The sequence below is a fragment of the Pituophis catenifer genome, unplaced genomic scaffold (genome assembly GCF_029215685.1).
Source record: "Pituophis catenifer annectens isolate HBS135680 unplaced genomic scaffold, rPitCat1.0.hap2 SCAF_10, whole genome shotgun sequence".
Taxonomy (NCBI): Eukaryota; Metazoa; Chordata; class Lepidosauria; order Squamata; family Colubridae; genus Pituophis; species Pituophis catenifer.
The window spans coordinates 10,286,327-10,309,323 of NW_027256890.1; the positions used below are offsets into that span (position 1 = coordinate 10,286,327).

The window sequence follows — 22,997 nt, forward strand, 5'->3', positions numbered from 1 at the left end:
AGCACAATAAAGCTATCCTCATGTTCATTAGGTCCTGAGCAACAGTGGTAGAGTGTGAGTTTTAATCTTGGAATATTTTTCCCCCAGATCAGGTAATACAACTGTCTCTTTGTGTCTAAAAAAACCTTAACCATCTGAAGAGAAAGATGGAACAGTGTGGGAAATTTAATTTCTGCTGGTTTCATGGACACAGAGAGAAGCCAAAATCTGTAGGTGGAAAGTCAAAAGTTTTAATTCAACCCTATCTGGTCTCATATATGATTTAAGAAGTCTACCACTTGAAAACTTTGAAAGGGATACCTTTGCTGGTAGTAAGGTCTACAATTGGTCTTTTCTCATCTTGAATCTGAAGAGCCAAGGATTATAGGATGCTGGTAGAATAAAACATTGGTTTTTTTAATCCATCAGGATTATATATTTATAGGAAAAGTGAGCCCAGTGAGACAAGTTGGGTCTTGAAGCTGGCTCTTTCCTGATCAAAGATTCATTTTGAATTGAATTTTTAGCAATAGATTTACCCTATACTAAAGCAACGGAAAATGTAAATGGAACTGGAAATTACATTTCATGCTGTCTTACGTGGGAGGGATTTTGGACTTTAGGAGGGGCCTTATTAACACAGAAATGGAAATCGAAACATCAATATTTATGTTAGTTTAGAGCAGTGGTGGGTTTCAATTTTTTTTTTACTATCGGTTCTGTGGGTGTGGCTTGGTGGGCATGGCAGGGGAAGGATACTGTAAAATCTCCATTCCCACCACACTCCAGGGGAAGGTTACTGCAAAATCCCCATTTCCTCCTGAACAGCTGGGACTCATGAGGCAGAGAATAGATGGGGCGGGGCCAGTCAGAGGTGGTATTTACCGGTTCTCCAAACTACTCAAAATTTTCGCTACCGATTCTCCAGAACTGGTCAGAACCTGCTGAAACCCACCTCTCTGGTTTAGACCCTGGTTGAGATGGTGAAAGCATCAACAATCTGCTAGTTTCACCCCATTCATTCCCAAGTCTACTTGTTTCCCATTCCCAAGACTCTTGTTTGAAGATAAATGTAATACACTATCATTTGGAACAAAAGGAGGGAATAACATGTGCGAATGGATAAATGTATACAAACATCACAGCATCTGATACTCGATGCAACCTTTCTTCAATGCCAAGGGATTCAGCTCTTGTGTCGGAGCTGGCTGATACCTCCAAAGAACAGAATTGTGTTGAAATCACAAAGCTTGTCATCCCACAACTTCCCTTCTTCATAAATTTGATAAAAACAATTGCACCAATGAAATAGATCCATCTTTATTTATATGCTGACAGTAAAAATCTAACAGATCAAGTGGGGGATCGATCTGAAGGACGAAGGCATGGAGGGGATACAAACAGTGTAACTACATAGGATAGAAAGAGATGTTCTTGATCAAGCTAAGCTTAGGAAAGAATGAATGAGAGCCCAGGAGAAGGGACTCTATTCTCCCGCCTGGATGGCAGGAAAGGACACAAGTTGGATTTAGCAACTTCCAGGTCCTGAAAAGCTTAACTTAGGAAAGAATGAATGAGAAAAGGGACTCTTTCCTCCTGTCTGTGGTCAGGAGAAGGCTCATGACCGAGTTAACAACTTCCAGATCCCGTAAGAGCCTTTGTAAAGGTTTTTCCATTATGTTTCACTTCACAGACGTATCTAAAGACACTCACAGAAATGAAATACATCCATCTTTATTAATATGCTGACAGTAGAATCTAATACTAGAATCAAAAGGTGGTGGGGGGATCGATTTCAAGGGCGAAGGCATGGAGGGGCTACAAAGGGTGTAACTACATGGGTTAGAAAGAGATATTATTGATCAAACTAAGTTTAGGAAAGAATGAACGAGAGCCCAGGAGAAGGGACTCATTTCTCCTTCCTGATGGCAGGAAAGGAATTCATGTTAGAGTTAACAACTTCCAGATTTCGACACAGACTTTGCAATGGTCTTACTGTCATGTGTCACTTCACAGGTGACAGCCTTATGGTCTCGATACTCAGCCTCAGTCAATTTCATGTAACTGCTGGCAAGATATTTGCCATCTTGCTTGCTGGCTTTGGTGGTCTCCACTCCAGAGGTTATCACTTTATCATCGACCTTCCATTGCAATTCGAATGCAGGAGGGTAAAATTCGGTTAGGAGACACACGAATGTATATGGGTTCGGATTTCTGACCTCTTCCTGGGAAGGAGCAAACACTTGCACCGAAGGCGATACGTTGGTCTGACCTGGAAGAGAGGAAGATCTCATGAAGTTCCACACTGAATCTTAAGACTGAAATATAACATGGACCGAGTAACAAGACCAGTAGTGGGTTTCAAATTCCCGTCGCTACTAGTTCGCTTGTGGGCTTGCGCACAATGCTTCTGCACATGCGCAGAAGTGTCCGGGCGGGTGGGCGGAGCCTCCTGCTGCCCGATCCTGGGCGAACTGGTAGCAACCCACCACTGACAAGACTGATAACATTGATACCCTGTTTCCCCCAAAATAAGACATCCCCTGATAATAAGCCCAATCAGGCTTTTGAGCGCATGGCAATAAGGCCAAGCACTTATTTCAGGGTTCAAAAAAAATATAAGACAGGGTCTTATTTTTGGGGAAACACAGTAGATAGATAGATAGATAGATAGATAGATAGATAGATAGATAGATAGATAAATAGATAGATAGATAGAGAGATAGATACCCTGTTTTCCCCAAAATAAGACACCCCCTGATAATAAGCTCATTCAGGCTTTTGAGCGCATAGCAATAAGGCCAAGCGCTTATTTCAGGGTTCAAAAAAAATATAAGACAGGGTCTTATTTTTGGGGAAACACAGTAGATAGATAGATAGATAGATAGATAGATAGATAGATAGATAGATAGAGAGAGAGATACCCTGTTTTCCCCAAAATAAGACACCCCCTGATAATAAGCTCATTCAGGCTTTTGAGCGCATAGCAATCAGGCCAAGCACTTATTTCAGGGTTCAAAAAAAATATAAGACAGGGTCTTATTTTGGGGGAAACAAGGTAGATAGATAGATAGATAGATAGATAGATAGATAGATAGATAGATATCCTGTTTTCCCCAAAATAAGACACCCCCTGATAATAAGCCCAATCGGGCTTTTGAGCGCATGGGAATAAGGCCAGGTTCAAAAAAATATAAGACAGGGTCTTATTTTCGGGGAAACCAGGTAGATAGTCCTTGGTTTTTAACCATTTATTTAGTGATAGTTCAAACAGCACTAAACCCAGATTTCTTTTGATATTATGTAGATAATGTCTTAGAGGTGTCCAATTTATGTTGGATTCCAACTTGATGAGAGACGAATTGATATATCATTATGAGTTGGTTCCCATAGCCCAACATTGACAAAATGCTGTTTTGATCTCCTTCTCCCAAGTCATCAAATTGAAAGAATACATATGACATGCATGCCACCAGAAACATTTCTAAGAGATGTCCCCCACAAATACATCTTTCACTTGATAAGAGGTTACTTATTTTGGTGGTTGATCTTATTAGTTTGGACAAAATAGGAAAAGATAATTTGACCAAACTCTGGTGGAACTTTCTGAAGTGAAAGTTGGATAGGCAATCATTCCACCACAAGGGATCAATGCCACTTCTGTTTCCTTCCCAATCACACCACATTCATTCACCACTTTGAGCCTCCGCCAACTGAGAAATTGATGGTTCAATCACATATCCATTTCTGCAAACTTGAGCCAAAGAAAGATGGGAATGTGCCTGGTATCTCCCCGAATCCATATGCTATTTATTTAATAGCACACATCATATCCATATGGTATCTCTTATGCATAGAATCTGAGAGTTAACTTTGTGGCATGGAATATTTTTCTGAAAGGTGGATAATTTGGACAATCACCATCGTAGCTCTAAATCTAACCCGAGATCTAATGTTAGATCCTGCTGCAGATCCCCTTTCAATCCAAGGGAGATCACTGACCAGAATCCATTGGAGTTGGGCGGCTAGAGTAAACTTGAACAAATTATGTTAAGAGCCTGGTGGCGCAGCAGACTAAGAGCCTGTTATTATCATTCAGCTGCCTGCAATTACTGCTAGTTCAAATCTCCCCAGGCTCAAGGTTGACTCAGCCTTAGGGAAAGGACCTGAGTTTTAACAATTATGAATTATAATTGTTTAACTAATTTTTTTCTCTACCACGCCTGGAGAAAGATTAAGTGCCTTCTTTATATTCAGATCCTCACTCCCCTGCTGGTTTCTCTCCTTGCGTGTGTGAGTTTCAGAAAGAGAGAAAGAGAAATAAATTATTTTTAGTTCCTGAATGCAGTGATGTTCCTTCTTCATAGTGGAACAGTTGATCACATGACCTCCTTTCCAAAAACATGAATCTTTTTCCTGGAAAACACTTTTTTTTTTAATTGAAAAAGGAAAACACATTTTTGTACTGTATAAGAGAAATAAAGGGTAGAAATAGAGTTTCATGGCAAGTATACGTCTCTTGGATGTCAACAGAACTTTCTAAGAGCATTTAAACTCAATGTATGGTCCAATCTTCTAACCCAGATTTCTTTTGATATTTTTTACAAAACGTTTTAAAGGTCTCCAATTTATGTTGGATTCCAACTTGATGAGAGACGAGTTAAAAACTCATTGTGAGATGGTTCCCATAGCCCAGTATTGATGAAATGAACTTCTGATCTCACAATCTCCTAACCCAGATTTCTTTTGATATTATGTAGATAATGTCTTAGAGGTGTCCAATTTATGTTGGATTCCAACTTGATGAGAGATGAATTGAATCACATATCCATTTCTGCAAACTTGAGCCAAAGAGAGATGGGAATGTGCCTGGTATCTCCCCGAATCCATATGCTATTTATTTAATATCACACATCATATCCATATGGTATCTCTTATGCATAGAATCTGAGAGTTAACTTTGTGGCAGAATCTGAATATTTTTCTGAAAGGCGGATAATTTGGACAATCACCATCGTAGCTCTAAATCTAACCCGAGATCTAATGTTAGATCCTGCTGCAGATCCCCTTTCAATCCAAGGGAGATCACTGACCAGAGTCCATTGGAGTTGGGCGGCTAGAGTAAACTTGAACAAATTATGTTAAGAGCCTGGTGGCGCAGCAGACTAAGAGCCTGTTATTATCATTCAGCTGCCTGCAATTACTGCTAGTTCGAATCTCCCCAGGCTCAAGGTTGACTCAGCCTTCCATCCTTTCTAAGGTAGGTAAATTGAGGACCCAGTTTGTGGGGGCAATAAGCTGACTTTGTATAAATATACAAAAGAATGAAGGCTATTGCTTAACGCATTGTAAGCCGCCCTGAGTCTCCGGAGAAGGGCGGCATATAAATCAAATTAAAAAATAAATAAATAAAACAAGAAAACCTCAAGATATGAAGTGCAGATTTGACTCCCTACATGGACTGAGTTTGGAATGAATGATGGACTGTTGATCAAACATGCCAACATTCCTATGCAATTTTGATAAGGTTAGTTTTAAAAAAATGTCCCCAATACTTTTGAATCGCTTCTGTCTTATCTCTCAATGGCTTTAAGAAGATGGAATGTTTTGATTACCAAACAATCAAGCAACGTATCGTATTGATAATATAGCATATCATACTTTGGCTTACTTAATTCTACCTGGAAAATCGAACCACACAATGACAATATCAAATTTTCAGTCAACCTCATTCAGTTCCGTTAAAGAGATTATAATAGAAATGAATCTCTCGGTTTTTCTTTAACCCCAAGAATAGTTACTCCTGAGTGTAAAAGTAGCCATAAGTTAGATTTCTCGAGATCTCATTGAACCTGATCATGAAAATCAAAGTAATAGCTGTGAACAGCGAAGATGAAATAACACAGATTTGAATTAAGGTGCCCTCCTCTGGTCTCAATGTTCAGTTCTTATGGAAAAACATCACCATGGATGGATCAAAAGCAATGATAAGATCAAATCGCCCAAAGTCAAAGTAGGTAAAGATGTGATAAAAGATGAAAAAATGAAAATACCACATGCAGGAAGAGAGATTTGAGATCAATTCATTGACTTACCTGTGACAATTAGCTGGGTTCCTTCTCCGAAGATATACCACAGTGATGCACAGCTATACAAAAACCTGGGGTCATTTCATAGCAAAAAAAGTCACAGAGATTTTAAAGAGAGAAAATCCTAGACCTCTAATTTCCTATTAGAACAGGACAGGAGATCAAAGAACAGCTGATGTCCTTGCCGTGGTTATTTCAATTTCCCTAAATCCCATGGCGTGCATTTTGGAAGAGAAGCCAATAGTCCATGTTCAGAGTAGTAAAAGAAGGGCCCGTTGGAGTTTTATAAAGATCTCAAGAAGTTCCATTCTTGAAATTATTGCTTTCTGGATACAGATGGTAGATGAGAACCTTTATTTCTTCAAGATTGAGTGATATGAAAGGAGTTCAAGTGTTGGCAGCATTTCCAGTTTAGCAAATATAAACTATGTTGAAGAAGTCTGACAAGTAGTTACTTTGTAGGTACTGAAGTTTTGTCTATGCTCTAATTGTTTTTGATGAAGTTAAGCCAATACACTAGATCTGTTGGGTAGATGTGTTGAGGAGATCCACCAACATGGACCAGTTTTCTGATTCTAAATGTCCTTGATCTTGAAATTATGCAGGATAGATAGCTTTCAATTTCTCAGGACACCTTATATGTAGAACATTTCCAAGAAGGCCCTGGACCATGGGTTATGGCTGCTGGGATTCAGATTCTACCGGCTGAATTTCTAATAAGGACAACTGAGATTTTTCAGGATGAGTTACAATTCATTCAATTCTCTTGAATGAATGGAAATGCAACTTTTGAGCCACTGCAGTTGGACTTGAATTGATTCATAGATGTGAAAAGAATCTGGGATGCTGAGGTGGTTCCTTAAATGTTGTTTCCTTTTTTCCTTTTTTTATTTCACCCTGAGAAAATGAGGAATTTACTCTTAAGAATGACAGAAAAACATCTTGTGAACACTTAAGCAAGTTCAACCTGGCCAATGGAAGATTAATCACCTCCAAATAGCTTTGAATGTGCAACTGACCCTTGGAAACCATTAACCTGGTTTCTGCATGTAAGTTTCCTAGCTAGATTCTGAGCTAATGACAATTAATTGATATTCTGGTCTTCCATATGATGATTGGGTATGTTTTTGCTCAAACCTGGAGATTGAATCTCTGAAAACATATGAAGAACGGTTGCAGGAACTGGATATGTCTAGTTTGATGAAAAGAAGGACTAGGGGTGACATGATAGCAGTGTTCCAATATCTCAGGGGCTGCCACAAAGAAGAGGGAGTCAAACTATTCTCCAAAGCACCTGAAGGCAGGACAAGAAGCAATGGGTGGAAACTAATCAAGGAGAGAAGCAACTTAGAACTAAGGAGAAATTTCCTGACAGTGAGAACAATTAATCAGTGGAACAAATCACCATCAGAAGTTGTAAATGCTCCAACACTGGAAGTTTTTAAGAAGATATTGGATAACCATTTGTCTGAAGTGGTGTAGCGTTTCCTGCCTGGGCAAGGGATTGGACTAGAAGATCTCTAAGGTCCCTTCAAACTCTGTTATTCTAAAAGTGTCCTCTGGACTTGAACTGTCAACCAGAGCTTAAATACCAATTTTTGAACCCGATCAACTCCAGTCAGGATGAAGAAATGGAAGTATTCTTATTAAATGACCAACACCCAGGTGTTTTGAATCCAGTGGCCAAATATTGACTGCTAGTCTTGCTTGAATCCTTCCATGAATTGTTAACTTTATAGGATTTCTTCCTTTTATAGATGTTTCTAATGCCACTTTTTACATGAATTAATGGTGTACTGTATTTTTACACTTTATGACGAGAGAGAGATTAGACAGATGACAGATGGTCTGATAGATAATAGATGATCCATAGAAATAGAGATAGATAGATACATAGATAGATATTATAGAGAGAGAGGGAGATTGAAGAAAGATTAGAGATAGATAGATGATACTTGTATGTATGTATGTGGAGATAGATAGAAGAAAGATAATAGATAGAGAGATAGATGATAGATAGAAATAGAGATAGAAAAATAGATAGGTGATAGGTAGGTAGGTAGGTAGGTAGGTAGGTAGATAGATAGTTAGATCGATAGATAGATACAGTAGATAGATAGATAGATCGATCGATAGATAGATACAGTAGATAGATAGATAGATAGATAGATAGATAGATAGATAGATAGATAGATAGATAGATAGATAGAGTGTATAGGATTGAAATGTCCCATTCCACCTAATCCTAAATTCATATCAGATGGAGGACTGTTTAGAATTATTGGAAGAACCTCTATGATCCCATATCCTCCCAAATCTGCTAGCATTACTATTAAAAAACCAAGGCATTTTCATTTCGAATTGAGAAGATTTCATGTGTGAATTTGATGTAACACCCATGGAGGGAATCCAAAACCCAATGATACTTCTTGATATCCCCAAGAGAATCAGACCTGATATTTTCCCCCCATTAAATGGGGTTAACCGTGTGAAATAGGATCTTGGAAAAAGACCATTTTCCCCCCAAGATAGGAAAGCTTATACAACTCCTTATTCTTCATAAATTTGATGAAAGAGTCACACAAATGAAATAGATCCATCTTTATTAATGTGCTGACAGTAGAATCTAACAGATCAAAGAGGAGGGGACTGATTTGAAGGATGGAAACACGGAGGGGATACAAAGAGTATAACTACTTGGCATAGGAAGAGACCTTCCTTGATCAAGCTCAACTTAGGAAAGAATGAATGAGAAAAGGGACTCTTTCCTCCTGTCTGTGGTCAGGAGAAGGCTCATGACCGAGTTAACAACTTCCAGATCCCGTAAGAGCCTTTGTAAAGGTTTTTCCATTATGTTTCACTTCACAGACGTATCTATGGTCTCCATAGTCGGAATCACTCCTGGTCAGGTAACTGCTGGCAAGGTATATGTCACCCTGCTTGGTGGCTTTGGTTGTCTCCACTCCAGAGGTGGTCTCTGTACCATCAACCTTCCATTTCAGTTCGAAAGCAGGTGGGTGAAAGCCACTTAGGAGACATACCAGAGTGGCCTTCTTCTGGGTTTTGATCTCTTGCTCAGAAGGAGCAAAGACTTGGACTGAAGGAGATACTGGATCCTGACCTGGAAGAAAAGAAGATCTCATGAGGTTCTACACAGCATCTTAAAACTTCAACGCAGCATTAAAAGAGTACCTAGATGGATAAATGTATAGATCATTTTCCTCATGAAGACTGTGGGGGAGGGAATGGGAAAAATATCAAGACAAAATTTCTCAAAATAGTACATTACTAAGATGGTAAGAATTATACGGCCCACTTCTTAAGGGAGAGAAAAACATTATAAAAATGCTAGAGGAGATGTTTGGAGGACTTCCTTGGCATTCAGAAGGTAATCCTAACACCACAGGCGGCTATTATATAGAATGGACAAAAGAGATTCCTACTGTTTGGTCTTGGAGCCTAAACAAAGTTTTGATTTGATATGATTTGATCTCCCATTGTAGCAGTCTCCCCAGAATTCTTGTAGTTAGTTCTATGAACCAGAAATGCTTTACATCAGAGTGAGATTTCTTGCATGGCCGCCCCTAGAAATATCTGCATGTATTTGCAGCAGGGGAGTTACTACTTAAAATTATTCTTCTTAGAAAAACATTTTGATTATCTTATTTTTCTTTGCATTTTGTAGAAGACCAAGGAGGCTGTATCAAGAGAACATCTGGGCAACAGCATGCCTTAAGGAGAAGTACAGCTTGCAAATAACTTTATTTTGCCAATTATAAATTGGATTTGTTTAATTAATTCTTTCTTGTCTACCAGGACAGGAAGAAGATGAGAAACTAAGTGCCTTCTGTATATTCATATCACCTACTCCCATGTTCGTTTCTCTCTCTACATGTCTGAGTTTCAGAGAGAGGAAGAGAAATAAATTATTTTTAGTTCCTGAATGAAGTTGATGTTTCCTTCTTCATGTAAGAATAATCGACCACATGAACAGAAACATGAATCCTTCCACTACAAAACACATTTTTATTGCACAAAAGAATTAAATGGCAGAAACAGAGTTGAGTTTCATGGAATTTGTATCTCTCTTTGAAGTCAAACCAACTTTCCAGGAACATTCAAACTCAATTGTTTAAATGTTTAGAGTTGAGTTTCATGTTCACACAACTTTCTAAGAGCAGTTAAAGTCAATGCCAAAGAAAATGTGGTCCAATCTCCTAACTCAGATTTCTTTTGTGGAGAACGTCTTTAAGATCCCCAATTTATGTCAGATGCCAACTTGGAAGAGTGATGATTTGAAAACTCATTCTGCATTGGTTCCCAGGGCCAAATATTGAAGTAACATTCAGCATTTCTTCTGAGCATTACTTATTCCAAGACATTGAATTAAAGAATGCACGCATGCCACAAGAAACATTTCTTGCAGATGTCCCTCACAAAGTCATCTTATTCTTTATAAAAGGTTAGTCATTTTTCCCCACTCAGTTAATTCATTCTTTAAGGGACCTATCTCAAGTTAACCTCTGAAAGAAATATTTAGGATTTAAATTCTTTCATCAGTTGTTTAACACACACAGGAGAAAAATATCAAAACTCTGAACATCTCCAAAAGAGATAACATGAAAGGTTTTAGTTCTTTCCTCGCATGCTATGCTACTTATTTGTGTAAAATAATTGGAATTGAAGTCTTATCCCAGTTTCTAAATTTTGAGGAGACTAAACAAGAATTATTGTTCAATACAAAGTAGTTGATATGATCAGTTTGGACAAAATAGGAGAAGACAATTTGACCAAACCTCCCTATATCTTCCTGAAACAAAAGTTGGAAACCCAACACATTGGTGAGATACCACTTCTGTTTCCTTCACAATCATACCACATTCATTTACCCCTTCACATTCACAGATCCATTTCTGCAAATTTGATCCGTTGAGAAATGGTCCCTTCCGAACCTATGGTTGTGGCTATCCACTCCATTTATCCAGTCAATCTAAGAGATGCTTATATCATTATAACATTTCCCCAGGTTGTGTCTGAATCTGAATATTTTTGCAAAGCTGGAAGTGCATCATTTGGACCACCGCCTCCATATCTCTAAATCTAACCCTAGATTTAGTAGTATATCATGTGGCTGATTCCTTTTCGATCAAAGAGAAATCACAGCACAGAGTCCATTGGAAGTAAGTGGCTACAAAAAACTTGAATAAATAAGCAAAACAAGAGAAAAAGAAAAAGGAAACATCAGGATTTGTAGCAAAGATTGAACTCCTTGCATTGACTGATTTGGCTGTTGGAATGAATGATGAATGGTTGATCAGACATCCCAACATTTTAATGTAATTTTGATGACCGGAGATTAAAATCTCCGTCTTGTCTTTTTCAGAAGATGGAGATATTTTTTTAAACCAAATGATAAAGCAAAGGATCAGATTGACAATGTATCCTATTTTGGCTTCCTTAAATCCACTTGGAACATATAAACACAGAGTGATAAAAGCAGACTTTCAGCCAATCCCATTCAGTTCCATTGAAGAGAACACAATACAGATTCATCTTTTAATCCACAGGAAAATTATGCCTGAGGATAAAAGTAGCCGCCAGTGAGATTTCTCAAGATCTCATTGAACCTGGTCATGAAAATCAAAGTGTCTCTGCGAACAGGAAGATGAAATCATAAGGATTCGAATCTACCTGTCCTGACCTGGGCTAAATGTTCAGTTTTCATTGAAAAAAAAAACCAATCATCATTGTTGAATCAAAAACAACCTTAAAATCAAAGTGCATGGAGTCAAAGTAGGGAAAGAAGAGGAAAAAATGAAAATATTACATGTGGAAAGAAAGATTTGGGATCAATTCATTGACTTACCTGTGACGGTTAGCTGGGTTCCTCCTCCGAATATCCACCACAGTGATACATGGCTATACAAAAACCTTCTCTCTCTTGATGTTCTTCAGATAGAGCAACAGTGGTGTCCTTAACAAGGTTGTTTCAAGTTCCTTAAATCCCATGGAATGCATTTTGGGAAAGAAAACCCCAATGATCCATTTTCAGAGTCATCAAAGAAGGACCTGTTGGTGATTGAGAAAGATCTCAGGTCCTTCGAGAACTTCCATTCTGGAAGCGAGTCCTTTCTGGATACAAACAGATGGTAGATGAGAACTTTTATTCCTTCTAGATTAGGTGAAAAACACTCAGATGTCTGCAGCTTTGGCAGTTTATATAATAAATAAACTATGTTTAAGAAGTGTGACAGGTTACTGAAGTTTTGTCTATGCTCTTATTGTTTCTGATGAATTTAACCCAATGCACTGGATCTGTTCTTGAAATTCAGCTTGATCACTGTATTATGATTTTTGTAGTCCACCATTAAGAATAGTAATAGATCCTTCAGAAAATGGACCTCCAGGAAGTGACCCTTATCTGATTCTGACTTCCTCTGAATATAAATGGCCTTGAGGTTGAAAGCTCAGTGAATGATGTGGGATAGATAGCTTTATATGTCTCAGGATACCTTATATGAAGAACGCTTCCAAGAAGGTCCTGGACCATGGGATATGCCTGCTTCTATTCAGGTCTTCCAGTTGAATTCCTAAGAAGGACAATTTTTCTGGAAGACTAGGAATTCTCTGCATGCTTATCTGCAGGTTTCCTTAACCGTAAATATAAGTGCGTTGTGTCAAGATTTTGCCTGGAGTGGAGATTTGGAAGGTGGTTTTGTGATGGCCTTTAGAATGTAGACTTTCATGGAAATTTCAGTAGCTTGTAAAATACATTTTGACATATGGAGACCTATGAGTCACATGGCTCTGATCCAGGTTTTTTTTTTTTCCTTGAGTGAGCCAACTATTGAGGCTCTGCAATCAAGTCCTAAAATTCATAGATTTTAAAAGATTCTGGGTTGTCTAGGTAGTTCCTAAATATCGACCCATGGTGCTTTCATGCACAATGCTCCATTGTGGAATTGGGATGTTATTGTTGTGGCCTGACAGCGGCTAGTGGAGCCGGTGGCAGACTCAGACAGTGAGGAGGTTGGGGAGGAACATGGGCCAGTCCTGGAGTCTGGGGAAGTCTCTGATGATGGGATAGGGACGGGATAGGGACACTATCTGCTAAGATCTCCGATCTTCTTCCAGGGATTTTTTTCCTGAAAAAGTGGAAATGCAATTTTTGAGTCAGTGATTCATAGATCTGAAAAGAATTCGGAGGCCTACGTGGATCCTGATTTTCCCAGTTGCAATGTAGGGCTGGGAAAGTTGGACTATAAGGAAGGCTGAGCGCCAAAGAATCAAGGCCTTTGAACTCTGGTGCTGGAGAAGATTCCTGCGAGTCCCTTGGACTGCGTGGTGATCAAACCGGTCAGTCCTGGAGGAGATCAACCCTGACTGCTCTTGAGAAGGCCAGATCCTGAAGAGGAAACTCAAATACTTGGGCCACCTAAGGAGAAGGAAGGACTCCCTGGAGAAGAACCTAATGCTGGGAACGATGGAGGGCAAAAGAAGAAGGGGACGGCAGAGAACGAGGTGGCCGGATGGAGTCACTGAAGAAGTCGGCGTGAGCTTAAATGGGCTTCAGAGGATGGTAGAGGACAGGAAGGCCTGGAGGAACATTGTCCATAGGGTCGCGATGAGTCGGATACAACTTCGCAACTAACAACAAGGTGGATCCTTGAAACCCATCCATGATGCTTCCCCTATCTGCTATTTCTTATGTTGTCCTCAGCAACAAGGAATTAACTCAGTCCAATGACAAAATAAACATCTCGTGAAGGGCTTAACCGGGTTCAACCAGACCAATGGATATTAATCATCTCCAAATAGTTTTGAAATTGCAAGCAGTCCATATGAAACAATTAAACCTGCCTTTGCATGTAGGTTTCCTAGCTAGATTCTGGTCTGGTGACAGCTGGTCTTTTTGTCCATCTTCCATATGATGAATTGAATATGTATTTGCTCAAACCTAGAGGTGGAGTCCACTTCATTCATTCAATCATTATTTATTTATCAGCTTTATTGGTCAGCTATTTCAACACAGGGTGCTTTAAAAATGCCCTCTGTACTTGCACTGTCAATCAAAGCTAAAACACCCATTCCTGAATTGGATCAACTCTTGGGTCATTGTTGATGAAAGGATGGAAGTACTCTTATTAAATGACCAATACCCAGGTATTTTGAAGCCAATGGCCAGATATTTCCTTCTAGCCTTCCACGAATTGTCAACTTTAGAAGATTTCTTCCTTTTATATATGTTCATAATGCCAATTTTTGCATGAATTAATGGTATAGTGTATTTTTACACTTGGTGGCTTGAGAGATAGTAGTTCAACCATATATTTACTCTATATCAATTGGCGAATGAGGAGTTATTGGAAGGGACATGGTGATCTCATATTCCAAAATCTGTTGGCATTAATACTAAAGAACAAGGCATTTTCATTTCAAACTTGAGAAGAATTCATGTGTGAATGTATTGCAATACCAATGTAGGGATCCAAAACCAGATGATGCTTCTTGATATCCCCAACAGAATCTGACCTAGATTGGAGGGTTTTTTTGTAACTGGTATTTTTCCCTTTTATATATGTCACTTTTGGCTTGAATTAATAGTGTGCTGTATTTTTACACTTTGTGACATGCGATATAGTAGATAGATAGATAGATAGATAGATAGATAGATAGATAGACAGACAGATAGATGATAGATGATAGATGATAGATAATAAATAGGTAGCAGAGGTGGGTTTCAGCAGGTTCTGACCAGTTCTGAAGAACCGGTAGTGGAAATTTTGAATAGTTTGGAGAATCGGTAAATACCACCTCTGACTGGCCCCTCCGCCATCTATTCTCTGCCTCCCGAGTCCCAGCTGATCAGGAGGAAATGGGGATTTTGCAGTAACTTTCCCCTGGATTGTGGAGGGAATGGAGATTTTACAGTATCCTTCCCCTGTCATACCCACCAAGCCATGCCCACCAAGCCATGCCAAGCCCACCAAACCACACCCACAGAACCGGTAGTAAAAAAAATTTGAAACCCACCACTGATAGGTAAGTAGGTAGGTAGGTAGGTAGATGATAGATAGATGATAGACAGACAGACAGATAAATAGATAGCTAGATAGATGGATGATAGATGGATAGATGGATAGATGGATGGATGGATGGATGGATGGATGGATGGATGGATAGATAGATAGATAGATAGATAGATAGATAGATAGATATGATGATGATGATAGATAGACTGAGATGTCCAATTCCATCCAATCCTATATTGATATCTGCTGGAGGGCTGTTTAGAATTATTGAAAGAACCTCTATCATCCCATATCTTCCCAAAACTCCTAGCATTACGACTAAAGAAGAAGGCATTTTTATTTCAAAGTTGAGAACAATTCATGTATCAATTTGATGTAATACCCACGCAGGGAATCCAAAGCCGATGATGCTTCATGATATCTCCAAGAGAATCAACCTATCCCCCCCCCCATTGAATGTGGTTAATTGTGTGAAATAGGATCTTGGGAACAGACCACCTTTCCCTCCAAGATAGGAAAGCTTATATTGTTTGGTATTCTTCATAAATTTGCTAAAGACACTCACAGAAATGAAATACATCCATCTTTATTAATATGCTGACAGTAGAATCTAATACTAGAATCAAAAGGTGGGGAGGGGGATCGATTTCAAGGGCGAAGGCATGGAGGGGCTACAAAGGGTGTAACTACATGGGTTAGAAAGAGATATTATTGATCAAACTAAGTTTAGGAAAGAATGAACGAGAGCCCAGGAGAAGGGACTCATTTCTCCTTCCTGATGGCAGGAAAGGAATTCATGTTAGAGTTAACAACTTCCAGATTTCGACACAGACTTTGCAATGGTCTTACTGTCATGTGTCACTTCACAGGTGACAGCCTTATGGTCTCGATACTCAGCCTCAGTCAATTTCATGTAACTGCTGGCAAGATATTTGCCATCTTGCTTGCTGGCTTTGGTAGTCTCCACTCCAGAGGTTATCACTTTATCATCGACCTTCCATTGCAATTCGAATGCAGGAGGGTAAAATTCGGTTAGGAGACACACGAATGTATATGGGTTCGGATTTCTGACCTCTTCCTGGGAAGGAGCAAACACTTGCACCGAAGGCGATACGGTGGGCTGACCTGGAAGAGAGGAAGATCTCATGAAGTTCCACACTGAATCTTAAGACTGAAATATAACATGGACCGAGTAACAAGACCAGTAGTGGGTTTCAAATTCCCGTCGCTACCAGTTCGCTTGTGGGCTTGCGCACAATGCTTCTGCACATGCGCAGAAGTGTCCGGGCGGGTGGGCGGAGCCTCCTGCTGCCCGATCCTGGGCGAACTGGTAGCAACCCACCACTGACAAGACTGATAACATTGATACCCTGTTTCCCCCCAAATAAGACACCCCCTGATAATAAGCCCAATCAGGCTTTTGAGCGCATGGCAATAAGGCCAAGCACTTATTTCAGGGTTCAAAAAAAATATAAGACAGGGTCTTATTTTTGGGGAAACACAGTAGATAGATAGATAGATAGATAGATAGATAGATAGATACCCTGTTTCCCCCAAAATAAGACACCCCCTGATAATAAGCCCAATCAGGCTTTTGAGCGCATGGCAATAAGGCCAAGCACTTATTTCAGGGTTCAAAAAAAATATAAGACAGGGTCTTATTTTTGGGGAAACACAGTAGATAGATAGATAGATAGATAGATAGATAGATAGATAGATAGATAGATAAATAGATAGATAGATAGAGAGATAGATACCCTGTTTTCCCCAAAATAAGACACCCCCTGATAATAAGCCCAATCAGGCTTTTGAGCGCATGGCAATAAGGCCAAGCACTTATTTCAGGGTTCAAAAAAAATATAAGACAGGGTCTTATTTTTGGGGAAACACAGTAGATAGATAGATAGATAGATAGATAGATAGATAGATAGATACCCTGTTTCCCCCAAAATAAGACACCCCCTGATAATAAGCCCAATCGGGCTTTTGAGCGCATGGCAATAAGGCCAAGCACTTATTTCAGGGTTCAAAAAAAATATAAGACAGGGTCTTATTTTCAGGGAAACACAGTAGATAGATAGATAGATAGATAGATAGATAGATAGATAGATAGATAGATACCCTGTTTCCCCCAAAATAAGACATCCCCTGATAATAAGCCCAATCGGGCTTTTGAGCGCATGGCAATAAGGCCAAGCACTTATTTCAGGGTTCAAAAAAAATATAAGACAGGGTCTTATTTTTGGGGAAACACAGTAGATAGATAGATAGATAGATAGATAGATAGATAAATAGATAGATAGATAGAGAGATAGATACCCTGTTTTCCCCAAAATAAGACACCCCCTGATAATAAGCCCAATCAGGCTTTTGAGCGCATGGCAATAAGGCCAAGCACTTATTTCAGGGTTCAAAAAAAATATAAGACAGGGTCTTATTTTTGGGGAAACACAGTAGATAGATAGATAGATAGATAGATAGATAGATAGATAGATACCCTGTTTCCCCCAAAATAAGACACCCCCTGATAATAAGCCCAATCGGGCTTTTGAGCGCATGGCAATAAGGCCAAGCACTTATTTCAGGGTTCAAAAAAAATATAAGACAGGGTCTTATTTTTGGGGAAACACAGTAGATAGATAGATAGATAGATAGATAGATAGATAGATAGATAGATAGATAGATACCCTGTTTCCCCCAAAATAAGACACCCCCTGATAATAAGCCCAATCAGGCTTTTGAGCGCATGGCAATAAGGCCAAGCACTTATTTCAGGGTTCAAAAAAAATATAAGACAGGGTCTTATTTTTGGGGAAACACAGTAGATAGATAGATAGATAGATAGATAGATAGATAGATAGATAGATAGATAGATAAATAGATAGATAGATAGAGAGATAGATACCCTGTTTTCCCCAAAATAAGACACCCCCTGATAATAAGCCCAATCAGGCTTTTGAGCGCATGGCAATAAGGCCAAGCACTTATTTCAGGGTTCAAAAAAAATATAAGACAGGGTCTTATTTTTGGGGAAACACAGTAGATAGATAGATAGATAGATAGATAGATAGATAGATAGATAGATACCCTGTTTCCCCCAAAATAAGACACCCCCTGATAATAAGCCCAATCGGGCTTTTGAGCGCATGGCAATAAGGCCAAGCACTTATTTCAGGGTTCAAAAAAAATATAAGACAGGGTCTTATTTTCAGGGAAACACAGTAGATAGATAGATAGATAGATAGATAGATAGATAGATAGATACCCTGTTTCCCCCAAAATAAGACATCCCCTGATAATAAGCCCAATCGGGCTTTTGAGCGCATGGCAATAAGGCCAAGCACTTATTTCAGGGTTCAAAAAAAATATAAGACAGGGTCTTATTTTTGGGGAAACACAGTAGATAGATAGATAGATAGATAGATAGATAGATAGATAGATAGATAGATAGATAGATAAATAGATAGATAGATAGAGAGATAGATACCCTGTTTTCCCCAAAATAAGACACCCCCTGATAATAAGCCCAATCAGGCTTTTGAGCGCATGGCAATAAGGCCAAGCACTTATTTCAGGGTTCAAAAAAAATATAAGACAGGGTCTTATTTTTGGGGAAACACAGTCGATAGATAGATAGATAGATAGATAGATAGATAGATAGATAGATACCCTGTTTCCCCCAAAATAAGACACCCCCTGATAATAAGCCCAATCGGGCTTTTGAGCGCATGGCAATAAGGCCAAGCACTTATTTCAGGGTTCAAAAAAAATATAAGACAGGGTCTTATTTTTGGGGAAACACAGTAGATAGATAGATAGATAGATAGATAGATAGATAGATAGATAGATAGATAGATAGATAAATAGATAGATAGATAGAGAGATAGATACCCTGTTTTCCCCAAAATAAGACACCCCCTGATAATAAGCCCAATCAGGCTTTTGAGCGCATGGCAATAAGGCCAAGCACTTATTTCAGGGTTCAAAAAAAATATAAGACAGGGTCTTATTTTTGGGGAAACACAGTAGATAGATAGATAGATAGATAGATAGATAGATAGATAGATAGATACCCTGTTTCCCCCAAAATAAGACACCCCCTGATAATAAGCCCAATCGGGCTTTTGAGCGCATGGCAATAAGGCCAAGCACTTATTTCAGGGTTCAAAAAAAATATAAGACAGGGTCTTATTTTCAGGGAAACACAGTAGATAGATAGATAGATAGATAGATAGATAGATAGATACCCTGTTTCCCCCAAAATAAGACATCCCCTGATAATAAGCCCAATCGGGCTTTTGAGCGCATGGCAATAAGGCCAAGCACTTATTTCAGGGTTCAAAAAAAATATAAGACAGGGTCTTATTTTTGGGGAAACACAGTAGATAGATAGATAGATAGATAGATAGATAGATAGATAGATAGATAGATAGATAAATAGATAGATAGATAGAGAGATAGATACCCTGTTTTCCCCAAAATAAGACACCCCCTGATAATAAGCCCAATCAGGCTTTTGAGCGCATGGCAATAAGGCCAAGCACTTATTTCAGGGTTCAAAAAAAATATAAGACAGGGTCTTATTTTTGGGGAAACACAGTCGATAGATAGATAGATAGATAGATAGATAGATAGATAGATAGATAGATAGATACCCTGTTTCCCCCAAAATAAGACACCCCCTGATAATAAGCCCAATCGGGCTTTTGAGCGCATGGCAATAAGGCCAAGCACTTATTTCAGGGTTCAAAAAAAATATAAGACAGGGTCTTATTTTTGGGGAAACACAGTAGATAGATAGATAGATAGATAGATAGATAGATAGATAGATAGATAGATAAATAGATAGATAGATAGAGAGATAGATACCCTGTTTTCCCCAAAATAAGACACCCCCTGATAATAAGCTCATTCAGGCTTTTGAGCGCATAGCAATAAGGCCAAGCGCTTATTTCAGGGTTCAAAAAAAATATAAGACAGGGTCTTATTTTTGGGGAAACACAGTAGATAGATAGATAGATAGATAGATAGATAGATAGATAGATAGATAGATAAATAGATAGATAGATAGAGAGATAGATACCCTGTTTTCCCCAAAATAAGACACCCCCTGATAATAAGCTCATTCAGGCTTTTGAGCGCATAGCAATAAGGCCAAGCGCTTATTTCAGGGTTCAAAAAAAATATAAGACAGGGTCTTATTTTGGGGGAAACAAGGTAGATAGATAGATAGATAGATAGATAGATAGATAGATAGATAGATATCCTGTTTTCCCCAAAATAAGACACCCCCTGATAATAAGCCCAATCAGGCTTTTGAGCGCATGGGAATAAGGCCAGGTTCAAAAAAATATAAGACAGGGTCTTATTTTCGGGGAAACCAGGTAGATAGTCCTTGGTTTTTAACCATTTATTTAGTGATAGTTCAAACAGCACTAAACCCAGATTTCTTTTGATATTATGTAGATAATGTCTTAGAGGTGTCCAATTTATGTTGGATTCCAACTTGATGAGAGACGAATTGATATATCATTATGAGTTGGTTCCCATAGCCCAACATTGACAAAATGCTGTTTTGATCTCCTTCTCCCAAGTCATCAAATTGAAAGAATACATATGACATGCATGCCACCAGAAACATTTCTAAGAGATGTCCCCCACAAATACATCTTTCACTTGATAAGAGGTTACTTATTTTGGTGGTTGATCTTATTAGTTTGGACAAAATAGGAAAAGATAATTTGACCAAACTCTGGTGGAACTTTCTGAAGTGAAAGTTGGATAGGCAATCATTCCACCACAAGGGATCAATGCCACTTCTGTTTCCTTCACAATCACACCACATTCATTCACCACTTTGAGCCTCCGCCAACTGAGAAATTGATGGTTCAATCACATATCCATTTCTGCAAACTTGAGCCAAAGAGAGATGGGAATGTGCCTGGTATCTCCCCGAATCCATATGCTATTTATTTAATAGCACACATCATATCCATATGGTATCTCTTATGCATAGAATCTGAGAGTTAACTTTGTGGCATGGAATATTTTTCTGAAAGGCGGATAATTTGGACAATCACCATCGTAGCTCTAAATCTAACCCGAGATCTAATGTTAGATCCTGCTGCAGATCCCCTTTCAATCCAAGGGAGATCACTGACCAGAATCCATTGGAGTTGGGCGGCTAGAGTAAACTTGAACAAATTATGTTAAGAGCCTGGTGGCGCAGCAGACTAAGAGCCTGTTATTATCATTCAGCTGCCTGCAATTACTGCTAATTCGAATCTCCCCAAGCTCAGGGTTGACTCAGCCTTCCATCCTTTCTAAGGTTGGTAAATTGAGGACCCAGTTTGTGGGGGCAATAAGCTGACTTTGTATAAATATACAAAAGGATGAAGGCTATTGCTTAACGCATTGTAAGCCGCCCTGAGTCTCCGGAGAAGGGCGGCATATAAATCAAATAAAAAATAAATAAATAAATAAGCAAAACAAGAGAAAAAGAAGAAGGAAACATCAGGATTTGTAGCAAAGATTGAACTCCTTGCATTGACTGATTTGGCCGTTGGAATGAATGATGAATGGTTGATCAGACATCCCAACATTTTAATGTAATTTTGATGACCGGAGATTAAAATCTCTGTCTTGTCTTTTTCAGAAGCTGGAGATGTTTTTTTAAACCAAATGATAAAGCAAAAGATCAGATTGACAATGTATCCTATTTTGGCTTCCTTAAATCCACTTGGAACATCTAAACACAGAGTGATAAAAGCAGACTTTCAGCCAATTTCATTCAGTTCCATTGAAGAGAACACAATACAGATTCATCTTTTAATCCACAGGAAAATTATGCCTGAGGATAAAAGTAGCCGCCAGTGAGATTTCTCAAGATCGCATTGAACCTGGTCATGAAAATCAAAGTGTCTCTGCGAACAGGGAAAATGAAATCATAAGGATTCGAATCTACCTGTCCTGACCTGGGCTAAATGTTCAGTTTTCATTGAAAAAAAACCCGATCATCATTGTTGAATCAAAAACAACCCTAAAATCAAAGTGCATGGAGTCAAAGTAGGGAAAGAAGAGGAAAAAGAGGAAAAAATGAAAATATTACATGTGGAAAGAAAGATTTGGGATCAATTCATTGACTTACCTGTGACGGTTAGCTGGGTTCCTCCTCCGAATATCCACCACAGTGATACATGGCTATACAAAAACCTTCTCTCTCTTGATGTTCTTCAGATAGAGCAACAGTGGTGTCCTTAACAAGGTTGTTTCAAGTTCCTTAAATCCCATGGAATGCATTTTGGGAAAGAAAACCCCAATGATCCATTTTCAGAGTCATCAAAGAAGGACCTGTTGGTGATTGAGAAAGATCTCAGGTCCTTCGAGAACTGCTTTGGCAGTTTATATAATAAATAAACTATGTTTAAGAAATGTGACAGGTTACTGAAGTTTTGTCTATGCTCTTATTGTTTCTGATGAATTTAACCCAATGCACTGGATCTGTTCTTGAAATTCAGCTTGATCACTGTATTATGATTTTTGTAGTCCACCATTAAGAATAGTAATAGATCCTTCAGAAAATGGACCTCCAGGAAGTGACCCTTATCTGATTCTGACTTCCTCTGAATATAAATGGCCTTGAGGTTGAAAGCTCAGTGAATGATGTGGGATAGATAGCTTTATATGTCTCAGGATACCTTATATGAAGAACGCTTCCAAGAAGGTCCTGGACCATGGGATATGCCTGCTTCTATTCAGGTCTTCCAGTTGAATTCCTAAGAAGGACAATTTTTCTGGAAGACTAGGAATTCTCTGCATGCTTATCTGCAGGTTTCCTTAACCGTAAATATAAGTGCGTTGTGTCAAGATTTTGCCTGGAGTGGAGATTTGGAAGGTG

The 22,997-nt window shown here is 38.8% G+C and overlaps 1 protein-coding gene across 1 annotated transcript in view; it reads right to left on the minus strand.

The window, feature by feature from the left end:
• Positions 1-1,286: 1,286 nt before the first annotated feature.
• The window catches only part of LOC139322104 (immunoglobulin lambda-1 light chain-like), a 526,174-nt gene continuing 504,463 nt past the window's right edge, over positions 1,287-22,997 (minus strand). The window contains exons 3-7 of the mRNA XM_070951087.1: positions 11,935-11,970; positions 8,881-9,189; positions 6,403-6,427; positions 6,075-6,127; positions 1,287-2,251 (exon numbers count right to left, since the gene is read on the minus strand). Coding sequence (XP_070807188.1) covers positions 1,932-2,251; positions 6,075-6,127; positions 6,403-6,427; positions 8,881-9,189; positions 11,935-11,970 — 743 coding nt within the window. The 3' untranslated portion in view covers positions 1,287-1,931. The remainder of the gene's footprint in view (positions 2,252-6,074; positions 6,128-6,402; positions 6,428-8,880; positions 9,190-11,934; positions 11,971-22,997) is intronic.